This window comes from Podarcis raffonei, chromosome 13, assembly GCF_027172205.1.
Source record: "Podarcis raffonei isolate rPodRaf1 chromosome 13, rPodRaf1.pri, whole genome shotgun sequence".
Classification (NCBI taxonomy): domain Eukaryota; kingdom Metazoa; phylum Chordata; class Lepidosauria; order Squamata; family Lacertidae; genus Podarcis; species Podarcis raffonei.
This window is the reverse complement of record NC_070614.1, coordinates 15,454,861-15,467,711: the sequence shown is the minus strand read 5'-3', so window position 1 is coordinate 15,467,711 and position 12,851 is coordinate 15,454,861. Positions and strand designations below refer to the sequence as shown.

Below are 12,851 nucleotides of genomic sequence, written 5' to 3'. Positions count from 1 at the left end.
TAGTCGGAGTCTCTGCCCTCCGAGATTCTTCTGACGCTGATTCTCCCGACTCCTCCCCCCCCCTCTTTCGGGCTTTAGGACCTGGCTCCCAATCCGGGTTTTCTGCTGTCCTGCGCTCCTCCACATTTGAACTTGGCGCGCGCGCGCAGCCTCCCACTTTCCTTCTGACCGTTACACTTGTGTCACTGCTCCCCCTTTCGGGGAGGCTAGCTGGACCTGGCCTTCCCTCCTTCTCCCCACTCCCCGATGGAGGAGAAGATGGTCCTGACTCACGTGACTCTTCCCACCCACTGTGCTCTGGTGGGGAAACTGGCCCTACTCCTCCGCTGCTCCTTTGGGACTCCCCTCTGGTTCCTTGTTTATGGATCGTCCCCTCTGGGATTCGCCTCGCCCTTACCATAGGCGCCCTCTCCTGGGAATCTTCTGATTCGCTGGAGAAGCTCATGGAATCTCTCGGTCCACTGTCATATTCCCCTACGCTCCCCTCTGATTCCTCTCCTCCGCTCTCTATCTGCTCTCTCCCCTGCTCTTCTGCTCCTGAGCCTCTGACAGACGCCCAGTCTCCTCCTACTCTCCCTGCGTGGAAGTCTTCTGCGCAGGGAGGGCGTGGGTAGCGGAGGACCTGTGCTCTCCCCGCTGGTGTCCAGTGAAGAGTCCCGGAGCCTGCTCTCTGCTTCCCCCATTGGCCCCCCTCTATCCCTGGTGTTGCGCTGATTTTCTTCCCCAACAGGAGACCTGCCTCTCTCCCTGCTTGGCCCCTCTCCAGCATCGCTGTGGAGCCTCGCCTCCTCCTCTAGTTCCGATGGCAGTTCCCTGACATATATATTTAAGAAACCTCAGAAAGAGGGAGAAGGAACTGTCAAAATGATTGTAAAATTACTGAAAGGTATAAAATTGAAAATCATAAAAAAGAGAAATGCAAGGCAGCCAACTATATCCTGGTATTTGATGTAAAACGAATTTTGCTCCCAATTCTAGTGTTTATTAGTTTATTAAGAATGATTACACGGTCTAATTAGCAATTAGTAATTCATGTGCCAATGAAACACACCACAAAATGGAACCGTTTAACACAATAGTGCCTTTGGCAAGCAAATGCAGAAGAAGCCATTTGGCCTCTGGCTTGCTTACTACCGTACAGACCGAGAACAGAACCTACCATCAAAGTAGGTGGGCATATCTGTATTCCTGCTGAGATGCAGCCAGCTGTTCCAGCTGTTGCTCTGCCCATCTGTTTGGCTGCTCCACGAACCCACTCCAGAACTCATGGTTTCCTTCAGGCTCTGAGATGTTTTCAATGAGTCCTAGAGAAACAGAAAGCAATAGCAATGTCATTCTTCCGCAGGCACACCAGTTGGCTGCCAGGTCTAGTTTCCAATGCCCCACAGTATGGGGGTCACTTCTTCACTTCAGGTAGCCCCACTCCCAGGCATGTCCAAAGGACTGAAAACCTGGAAAAGACATAGAATCTGGCACTTCTCTCACTACCGGAACAGTATGAAGAGAAAAAGAGGCACCTGCTAATATCTATAGGAAGCTCACAAGCAGGACCTGGGAGCCAACAACAACAACAACAACAACAACAACAACAACAATAATAATAATAATAATTTATTTGTACCCCAGCCACTCTGGGCAGCTTCCAACAAAGATTAAAAATACATTAAAATGTACACTAGGAGGAAGTGAAATCTCTGGCACCTGTCCCAATTTCTTTCTGGGCCACACGCTAAAGGTTTTCACAGCTCAGAGGGAGGAGATGATTCTGGGACCAAATCAGGGAATTGGCACAATGCAAGGAAAAAGGTAAAGGTAAAGGACCCCTGCACGGTTAAGTCCAGTCAAAGGCGACTATGGGGTGCGGCTCTCATCTCACTTTCAGGCCAAGGGAGCCGGCCTTTGTCCACAGACAGCTTTCCGGGTCATGTGGCCAGCATGGCTAAACCGCTTCTGGTGCAATGGAACACTCTGACTGATACCAGAGTGCATGGAAGTGCCATTTACCTTCCCGCCACAGCGGTACCTATTTATCTACTTGCACTGGTGTGCTTTCGAACAGCTAGGTTGACAGGAGCTGGGACAGAGCAACAGGAGTTCACTCCATCACGGGGATTCCAACTGCCGACCTTCTGATCGGCAAGCCCAGGAGGTTCGGTGGTTTAGACCACAGCGCCATCCGCATCCCAGCACAATGCAAGCAGCCCATGGCTCCCTCCTGCTTGTCTTCATGTACTTGCCTTCTCACTGGCATCTGACGGGAGAGCACTGTCCAGGCTGAGGCACAACAACATCTGCTCCTGCTCCTCCAGAGAGAAGGGCTGAGACAGGCTGTTTCGAATCAGCTCTGTGGGAAAGGAAACAGGCTACAATGAAAACAGAGGCCAAAAGATCATCCCCCAACCACCCCTGGCACTCAGCAAGTTCCAGATTCCTCCCCACCCCCCCGTGACAAGTGGGGTCGTGCTATGCAGCTCTGCCCCATTTTTCAGAGAACTAAAAGGTAAAGGTACCCTGCCCGTACGGGCCAGTCGTGTCCAACTCTAGGGTTGTGTGCCCATCTCACTTAAGAGGCCGGGGGCCAGCGCTGTCCGGAGACACTTCCGGGTCACGTGGCCAGCGTGACGAAGCTGCAACTGGCGAGCCAGCACCAGCACAGCACACGGAAACGCCGTTTACCTTCCCGCTATAAAGCGGTACCTATTTATCTACTTGCACTTAGGGGTGCTTTCCAACTGCTAGGTGGGCAGGAGCTGGGACCAAAAGACGGGAGCTCACCCCGCCGCAGGGATTCGAACCGCCGACCATACGATTGGCAAGCCCTAGGCACTGAGGTTTTACCTACAGCGCCACCTGCGTCCCTTTTCAGAGAACTACATCTGACTAATTTTGGAACACATTTGCCAAGTAATCAATGCAGTTTTAAACAAATCCTGTGCATATTTTTATCACCATTTAACTCCCTAACCTCCCGCTCTCTTCAGCACAGCCTTTCTCATTTCAAATGCTCCATAAAAGCTCCTCCTGCTAATCAGTATCTCGCTCTGTCAGGCCATTTGGTGTTGCCTCATTTACAGAGCGCCTCACCAATAAGCCTGCATCAAAAGACCTGAGCAAGGCTCTCGATAAATAAAATCAACGTGTTATAGCGACAACTGGCAGCTCAGAACATGAGCTGCACTGAGCTAGGAATCAAAGTCCCGATATAAGGCCATCTGGAGGGGAAATGGTGGGTGGAGGAAGGGTTCAGCAACCCCTCCCCACACAGCTTCTCTGCTTAAAACTGCAGCCTCGCCATGCTGCTTTTCACAGCAGCTTGGCACCACTTATGTTAGGAGACATCGGCCGACAGTCGTAACAGATACTTCAGCCTTGAACCAGATGATTCTTATGTGCAACGACTGAGTCCACAAAGTTCAAATCACGAAAAAAATTTGCTTGTTTTAAAACAGACCTACATTTGGGACTACAATTCCCATCATGCCTGACCACTGGGTCTTGTTAGCTAGGGATGATGGGAATTGTAGTCCCAAACATCTGGAGGGCAGGAGTTTGCTCATGCCTGCTTTAAAACAACAGCAGCATATTCTGTTTCTTTCATGGAAGGCTATTCAGTGTTCTTTTTCATATACAGTGGTACCTCGGAAGTCGAACAGAATCCGTTCTGGAAGTCCGTTTGATTTCCAAAACATTCAGAAACCAAAGCACGGCTTCTGATTGGCTGCAGGAAGCTCCTGTAGCCAATCATAAGCCGCGTCGGACGTTTGTGTTCCAAATAACATTCGCAAACCGGAACACTCACTTCCGGGTTTGCGGCGTTAGGGAGCCTAAACATTCAACTCACAAGGCGTTCGGGATCCAAGGTATGACTGTATGTATATTTTTAAAATCATGATAGGATTTATTCTACATGGATTTGAAAGAAGACTCAATACACTGTGAGGCTCCATAAAGGTACAGAGAAAGACAAGAGCAATGATCTCAGCAATATAACAAAGGCGCTGTGGAAATCAGCTATACCAGATGCAAATCGTCCTAAACCCAAAATGGCAATGAACTAAATCAAGAAAGCAATGGAAATGACATGGGGCATAAAGAGCAGCTGGAGAAGTGCAGATAACACTTCTCCTACCTGAACCATGATGGGGAAGGAACCCTATCCTTCTGAAAAACCCTCACCCCCGCTTCAATAAAATGTAGCAATGTGCCATTGACAAGATATGGAATTCAACAAAGATTCCCTTTTCAATACCTGCAGTAAGCGAAAGGAGCCCAATTTATCGTTTTAACCTTGAAAATGGAGATATTCAGTGTTCTGAGATGGTTTGTTCTTTTAAATCGCTATGTCCCATCTTATCCATGCTTCCTTCTATTCTGCTACAACCACCCGGGCACAAGATACATCGGCGCCGTGCATAGATGTAATTCCATCCCTCCTTTTTATCTTTTAAGCACACACCCCTTCCTTGCCTGGTCCTCCAGCCAACCAATAGGAAGCAGGTAGCACTGCCCCATACGTACAACCCTTCAACTCTGGGGCAGCAGAGCTGCACACAAAGAACTCGCTAGGCAGGAGACTTGAGAGCAAGATGACGAATAAAGGCACATTTCCAGAGAGAAAGACGAGAAGCGCAGTTCGGTCATTACCAAACTCCAGCTGCTGAAGCTCAAGTTCAAAAGATGTGGTTCTCCAGTCTGTCAAACTGCCCCTCTTGGTGCTGAGAGGAGGCAGGAAGCAGAGCTGCAGAGAGTCGCACGGCTGCATTAGTTCCTTGCACGTGCTCAGAGGGATGAACTGCGCCTTCTCGGCCAGACCGTGGCGGGGAAGTGGGAGGGTGTGGCCTTCGGGAGGCTCCGGGATTGGCAGCGGTGGGTCTGGGAGACTAGGCTCTGGGGCCAAGTGTAGGCTTCGGGGTTGTCTGTATTCTCCTCTCCAGGGGCTCTTCAGGCCTCCCACTGCAAAGCGAAGGGGAAATGTTAGGTCAGAAGAAAGAGAGAGGAGGGAATCCCTCTCCTGGAGGGAATCACCCAGAAGGTTTCGTTTCTTTTCAATCCCAGGTGACTGCCATTAAGTGAAGAAAAAGGATACATTGATGGGATGGTCATTTAAAGCTTTACCCAGTGGCAGGGAGTGTGTGGTGTGTGTGTTTGTGTGACCTCAAGTCTGAGGGCCAAATGAGGCCCCCAGATTTCTCTGCCTGGCCCCTGGAACTCTCCCCACGCCACACCCTTCCCTGGTCCTGTTTCACCCCAAAGTGTTTTTTTCCTAGCTGCAATTTGTCCTTGACATCTGATGGCTCTGGCTTGTCTGGATGGAGGTGTGTTTGTGTGTTTAGAAGTTACCCTATGGTAGAAAGGCAAGAATTACACCCACAGCTCTTCCCACCTTTGCCTCTGGCCTCACCTGCCACACACAGTGTGTTAAAGCAAACAGGTTACAAACGCCTGGAATTCCTGTGGCTAAATTATACCTGTTGTAGCTGCCGTACCTGGCCAAAGGCAGTCTTTTTAACCTGCCTCAAAACAGCAGCCTTCCCGTTCGCTACACCACCAAAAGCCCAAGTTGTAAAAGTTGCCTGTGACGCATTACGGCAGGAACAGCATTTTGAAAATAAAGGCACACTCCCTGCTGTCTGGCGGGAATGCGCGAAACAAGGGTTGAAGAATTGGGCCCAATATGCTTGACGTGCGGAACACCATCAGCTGTGGATTCAAATTTAAGGACAGTCAAAAACCCAAGTGTTATGTGATTGATGGGGGACACCCACCCTCACTCACAGATGATGTCAGCACTTGGGGACTACCTCGCCTGGTATGCCCCATGGAGGACCTGACGGTCTGCAAATAACAACACCCTGAAGATTCTGGGCCTCAGGGATATTAGACTGGCCTCGATTAGAGCCAGGGCCATTTCGGCCATGGACCCGGGCTGGTGGAACATTCTCTCACAAGAGACCAGGGCCCTGCGAGATTTGACCTCCTTCTGCTGGGCCTGCAAGATGGAGCTGTTCCACCAGGCCTTTGTATAAGAACAAGCATGAAGGAGGTTTCCCAGCCCGCTCACGGTCCTGATAATATCAGTGGAAACAGTTGGTCCTGGCGAGTATTAACTGCTTTCAATTTTAACCTGAGGATTGTCATTTGTCCAGTTTTAACTTTAATTTATTTGGGATGCTTTTTAATCGATTGATTGCTTGTTTTTATGCATATTGTATTATTTATATGCTAGCCGCTCTAAGCCCGGCTCCGGCAGGGGAGGGTGGGGTACAAATAAAAAATTATTATTATTATTATTATTATTATTATTATTATTATTATTATTATTATCATCATCATCATCATCATCACCATCATCATTCTAACTCACAGCACAAGAACCAGATCTGCTTAGCGCCAACATCCAAGTAGTCCTTTTAAAGCCAACGCAGCAAGCATATGGCGGCGGCAGCAAATAAAGCACATTGTATGCCGCAAGCAGCTTTTTGTCGCCAGCGAGTTGTTGGGCTCTGGTAATCCGCCACTTGTTTAGTAGCTGTAGGAAGTCCTCACCCTTTTCAAGGGCCGCACAGGCTTTCACCCTCAGCTCCGCTGCAGAGGCCCGTTGGGCCGGATCCTTCTCAAGACCCGCCTTGATGAGATGGGCGGTGGATGGGTGGCAGGAGGGTGGGATTTCTCTCAGTGGAGGTGGCTCTTTGGCTATCTGCAATACAGAAAACACGGGGAAATGTCAGGTATCAGAAGCGGCAATGTCTACCAGAGGAGGAGGAGGCAGGTCTGTTAGACAGGACAGGTCATCCAAGGTGTTATGATCCTAAAGAGGGTTTTTTTAATAGAAGATGATGTACCGTTGGTTTATTACGCCTGAGAAACTATTTGGAATGTATAAATGCATTTCAAATGTTTGCTGGAAGTGCCAAGGACAAAAAGGGACATTTTGCCATGCCGTGGTGGACATGTAAAAAGGCTAAAAAATATTGGATACAAATATGTACGCTGACACAGTCAAACCTCGCTTGTCAAATGCAATCCGTTCCGGAAGCCCATTCCGAAATGTTCTACAACCGAAGCACGGCTTCCGATTGGCTGCAGGATCTTCCTGCACTCAAGTGGAAGCCGTGTCATACGCTCGGCTTCAGAAAACTGTTCGTAAACCAGAACACTTACTTCCGGGTTTTCGGGAGCCAAAACATTCCTGAACAGAGGCGTTTGGGAACCGAGGTTTGACTGTACAGCAGATTTTAAAGGTTAATATTAACTGTAAGCCAGAACTCTTTCTTTTAGGGTTAATGGACACATCTGGAAAAGGACTATGGAAGATTACTCCAATATATTACAGTGTACGCTCGGGTTGCGAACGTGATCCGTGCGGGAGGCACGTTCGCAACCCGCAGCGCCGCGTCTGCACACACGCGGGTTGCGATTCGACGCTTCTGCGCATGTGTGACCGCCGAAACCAGGAAGAAACCCGTTCCAGGACTTCCAGGTTTCAGCACATCTGTAACCTGAAAAAACACAACCTGAAGCGCCTGTAAGCCGAGGTATGACTGTACAGTGGTAGGACTGTTATATGCACAAAGATGGAAAGATACAGACCTACCCACTATAGAGGAATGGAGGATAAAACTACAGCATCACAGGGAGACTGCAGAGAAGTTGAAGAAACCATTTGCCATAAGCAGCCCCAGAGGGAAGGTACAGCCATGCCCCAGAATGCCCTCTTCCGCTTCCTTCCACCATTGATGGACCTGGGAGGTCCTTCAAGGAAAGGCACTGCTCACCTCTCCAAAGTGTTTTTCTTTATTATTTATCCATCAATCCCTCTTCCTCTCCACTACACCCTTTCCTGGATTAGCAGCCGTGCACACCATACCTGAAGATGGAAGGGAGATTGTCCTTCCAAATGCCAATGTGCCCCGATTAAATCAGGCCATCCCACCTGCATGTCTGCGAAAATGCAACTTACCTTGAGGCACAGAGGGTGGTTGTAGTACTGGGTCCAGGGGTGGCAGCCGTTCAAGAGATGCAGCATCATGCAGCAGCTGCTCCAGACGTCTGCCTTGGAGTCGCAGCGCTTCCCCATCACCACCTCGGGGGCCAGGTGGGTCTCTGTGCCAGGAACATAATCCCCTGGAAATGCAATGGAGGAGATCTGCTCTCTAAGGTCTTGTGCAGAAGCAGCCCATGCACAGGCGGTTCTTAAAGGGGAAAGGGTAGCAGTTTGGACCCAAACAAGAGACCTGGGGTAGTGTAGCAGACTTGAAGCTGGACTAAACTCCCTGTTTGTGGAATGCTCTCCCGAGAGACGCTTGCCTGGTGCTTCATTATCCACCTTTAGAAGCCAGGCAAAAACATTCCTCTTTAACCAGGCATCTAAAGCCCTTTTAAAATGTACTAGGTTGTTTTTGTTTTTGTTATGTGTTTTGTGTTTTTATATTGTGCTTTTATCCTGTGAACCGCCCTGAGACCTGCAGGTATAAGGCGGTATGGCGGTATATTATTATTATTATTATTATTATTATTATTATTATTATTATCATCATCATCATGCGACAACAATGGGTGGAGAATCTGGGTGAAAATCTCTGCTCAGTTATGAAACACAGGGGGCCCTTGGCCAAATCACAATATCTTGGCCTAATCTATCTGGCCAGATGTTTGTGTGTAATCAGGATTGCATGATCTCTTATATAGATAAGATATCAATGACATATCTATATCTATGTCTATGGATGTAAAATGAGTGTTTTAAATTGTAAAATAAAAAAATTAATAACATTTTTATTAAATTTATTAAATTTTCTATTTTACAATTTAAAATACTCATTTTACATCCTTAATATATCAATGACTTCCCTTCTTCTCTTTCCATGTTTCATTTTACATATCATCAATCCCTGCATATTTTACAAAAACTGTACCATTCAGTATTCCATTACTGCATCCACCAAAACATATTTACGCTGTTGAATTTATCTTAATGCTGCCAGCATTTTCAGGTGTATACAATTATTTCCCATATATTCAATCAACATTTTCCAATCTTCTTTAAACATATGTTCTTCTTGTTCTTATTCTGTATGTTAAATCTGAAAGTTGTGCATATTCTGTCAACTTAAGTTGCCATTCTTCTTGGGTTGAGACCTCGCTCGATTTCCATTTTGGGGGCCAGGATTGCATGCTCTCCACCAGCAGGACATAGCTGACTTCCCACGGCCTTGACAACACAAGGCTGTCAAGAGTGCATGTCTCTCTAAGTTTGTGTTATGCAGCTGTTTTGTGACTGCCAACCCCAGCACTCTCAAAATCTGAAAAGTGCCCATTAATCCAAAAAGGTTGGTGACCCATGGTCTCCTCCGTAAGACCTAGCACTGGATCCCACCCCTACTTTATTGGTTCTCGGCTTTATAATAACATAGGGCATGGAAGACACTTTGAACATTCAAAACAACAACAACACATAAATGCTAAGCATTATTGCTTTGTTTCATTTTAAGAAAAGCCATTATCTACCGCTTATGTTCACATGGATATGTTTGAAAGTGTACATATAATGACTGCTCCTGAAATCTCAGAAGCCAGAGGGATGACTGAGCAAGATCATCAGTGCTTGGGAGGTGGGCCTTCAATGCCCTTGCCCTTTTGGGGCTGGCAAAACCAAAATAAAACTATGCAGAAAAACTCAATTTGCGTAATTTATACAAGCTACGAACCCCTAGCTTTCTTGGCACAGAATATAGACCCCCTGAGCATAGAAATTTATCTATTCGGCATGGATTACACAGAACCCCACTGATGCCTAAATATAATGCCAGGGGAAGTAGAGGGGGCTGCAGATGCCGGGTGGTGGCATATCTCACGCGGGACTGACAGCGGGCAGAGCGGGCACACCTCCATGATTTTTATTACAAGGCAGGCTAAGGGCATTTAAATGAAAACATGCGAAGAAGCCTAAACATAGGCTCGGGGCATATCATCGACCTTTTGCTGAACTGACTGTAACTCACCCGTCATCAAATGCTTCCCCATGCCATCCGGGTGAAGGTGAGCTGCGTGACCAAAGTCGCAGAGGACAGCGTGGCTTCTGTCGCTGGACAGGAGGATGTTGTCAGCTGGCAAGGAAAAGGTCACAATGGTTTGCCTGCCATCGAGATCCAGGCGCGTCCCAATAATAATAATAATAATAATAATAATTTTTATTTATACCCCGCCCTCCCCCGCCAAGGCCAGGCTCAGGGCAGCTAACAAGCAATAATAAAAACAAGTTGAATGAATACAACTTAAAAACAAGATTAAAATACAATTAAAATACAATTAAAATATTAAAATGCAGCCTCATTACAGGAGGAGAAAGGAAAAAGGAAAAAGAAAGAGGGGGAGGGAATCAAATTGGCTCCAAGCCAAAGGCCAGGCGGAGCAACTCTGTCTTACAGGCCCTGCAGAAAGAAATCAGATCCTGCAGGGCCCTGGTCTCATGAGGCAGAGCGTTCCACCAGGCCGGAGCCAGTGTTGAAAAGGCCCTGGCTCTGGCTGAAGCCAATCTAACTTCCTTAGGGCCCGGGACCACTAGGGTGTTGCTATATATGGACCTTAAGGTCATCCGTGGGGCATACCGGGAGAGGCGGTTCCGTAGGTACGAGGGTCCTAGGCCGTGAAGGGCTTTAAAGGTCAACACCAGCACCTTAAATCTCACCCTGTACTCCACCGGGAGCCAGTGCAGCTGGAAAAGCACTGGATGAATATGCTCCCATGGCAGAGACTCGCTGCTGCATTCTGCACCCGCTGGAGTTTCTGGGACAGCTTCAAGGGCAGCCCCGCGTAGAGCGAATTACAGTAGTAAAGCCTGGAGGTGACTGTTGCATGGATCACTGTGGCCATGTCGGGGCGGGAAAGGTAAGGGACAAGAAGGATTCAAGCTTTGAGCAACAACAAGGCCTGGTTCTTTTTTCAGATGAGAAACCCATGTCTCATCCGTGCTGCTTTAGAGCAGGAATGGAAAATCGCAGGACTGACTCTTCCTCCGCACGACCTTCCACAGTGGCAGAAACTAGCGCCGCTGGAAGAAGGCTAAGCGAGAAATCCTTCTCCTTGACGTGTCGTTTGCGGGGTGGAGAATTCTTATCAACCATGTCAGAAATGGCAAAGCCAGACAGGTGGGCAACCTCAGTGAGAACCGTGTCAAAACCCTGCTCTCCACCCTCTCAAGAGCTGCAAGAGAGCCAATCCACTGGGGGAAAGCCAGCTCTCTGCTACCCAGAAGCCACTTCACCAACAAGGTATGTACCTTTCACATCTCCGTGGAGAATGCTGTGAGCATGAAGGTACTCCAGGCCTTCCAGCGCTTGGCCTAGATAATCAAGAGCTCGGTCCTCCGGCAGGTAACCACGTTGCTTCAGGAGCTGGCCAAGGGACCCACCTGCAAGGAAGAACTGCTGTTATTTTATTTATTCCCTCTGTATCCCACTTTTTCCTCTAAAAAGTGGCGCACTGTTGGGCTTCAGGGAATCCAATCCTCTCCCCCACAGCAGGCTGCAGGTAATAGACAAGAAGCTCTTACCAAGTCTTTTATTCAATATTCACATAGTGAGGCTTAGAAATGCTCCCTCTAGGAGTAATGGTGCTGCTCCGAGTGGAAACCCACCCATCTCTCTCATTATATGGTGACTGATCTGCGCCTTCTGCCTCTGAGCTCTCTTACTTTAAATGCCCTCCAGGTTCTGGGAGAAGGGGGGTCTGGAATGCTTTCTAAAGATACTGAGTCCGTCAGCTGTCGCTCCCCACCCTGCTGCTGCTTCCTGCTCCTCTCTCATTATTTCGCAGCTTTCCCCCTCATGTGCCTCTGAGTTATGACCTGCCGCAAACCAATGTTGTAAATCTATACTGTCCTCCTCTTCTCTGGAAGGGCCAGGATGGGGAGGCGGTTCCCACCATTCCTCCTCTGTCCAGTCTCTGACACATGCATAGTTATAGCGGAACTCACCAGATGAAACTTAACCATGATTAGCCGCTCTGCTGGTCCCCCAAATTATTTCCATGCCAGGTCTCATTACAGTGGTACCTCGGGTTAAGTACTTCATTCGTTCCGGAGGTCTGTTCTTAACCTGAAACTGTTCTTAACCTGAAGCACCACTTTAGCTAATGGGGCCTCCTGCTGCCGCTGCGCCGCCAGAGCACGATTTCTGTTCTCATCCTGAAGCAAAGTTCTTAACCTGAAGCACTATTTCTGGGTTAGCGGAGTCTGTAACCTGAAGCGTATGTAACCTGAGGTACCACTGTACTTTGCCTATGCAGTAAGCTGCAAATTGCTGCTGCTGCTGTTGCTCACGCGGGGCTCCCTTTCTCTTACCTACCTTCCATTAGCTTCATGAAGAGAGTAATCCACAGGCCCTCCTTCACCGCTCCGTATAACGGGAGGACTTTGGCATGCACCCCTCCAGTGCACGCCATCAGCTCCTCTGCACGGAAGTTTTCGACCCGCACCTGGATTGAAGAGAGCAAGATGGCAGGAGGGTTCACTCTACGTTCAGTAGTACCTTGGTTCCAAAAGGGCTTGGTACTCGAACAGATTGGCTCCCAAACACCGCAAACCCAGAAGTGTTATGGTTTGCAAACGTTTTCAGAAGCTGAACGTCCGACGCAGCTTCCGCTTGAGTGCAGGAAGCTCCTGCAGCCTGTTGGAAGCCACACCTTGGTTTTCGAACGGTTTTGGGAGTCGAATGGACTCCTAGAATGGATTACATTCAAGAACAAAGGTACCACTTTAATTAGAAAACAATGGTGTCTACCTCAGTGGGTGGAGAGCTGGAAACAGAAGGCTTACTGGGGCCTAAAAGTGTGTAAGTTGTGGGTGGAGAAGG

At 48.3% G+C, this 12,851-nt stretch overlaps 1 protein-coding gene across 1 annotated transcript in view; it reads right to left on the bottom strand.

The window, feature by feature from the left end:
• The window catches only part of MAP3K14 (mitogen-activated protein kinase kinase kinase 14), a 36,649-nt gene that overhangs the window by 4,276 nt on the left and 19,522 nt on the right, over nt 1-12,851 (bottom strand). Inside the window, exons 7-14 of the mRNA XM_053361331.1 lie at nt 12,345-12,474; nt 11,279-11,410; nt 10,002-10,106; nt 7,961-8,124; nt 6,547-6,697; nt 4,645-4,953; nt 2,238-2,344; nt 1,160-1,304 (exon numbers count right to left, since the gene is read on the bottom strand). Coding sequence (XP_053217306.1) covers nt 1,160-1,304; nt 2,238-2,344; nt 4,645-4,953; nt 6,547-6,697; nt 7,961-8,124; nt 10,002-10,106; nt 11,279-11,410; nt 12,345-12,474 — 1,243 coding nt within the window. The remainder of the gene's footprint in view (nt 1-1,159; nt 1,305-2,237; nt 2,345-4,644; nt 4,954-6,546; nt 6,698-7,960; nt 8,125-10,001; nt 10,107-11,278; nt 11,411-12,344; nt 12,475-12,851) is intronic.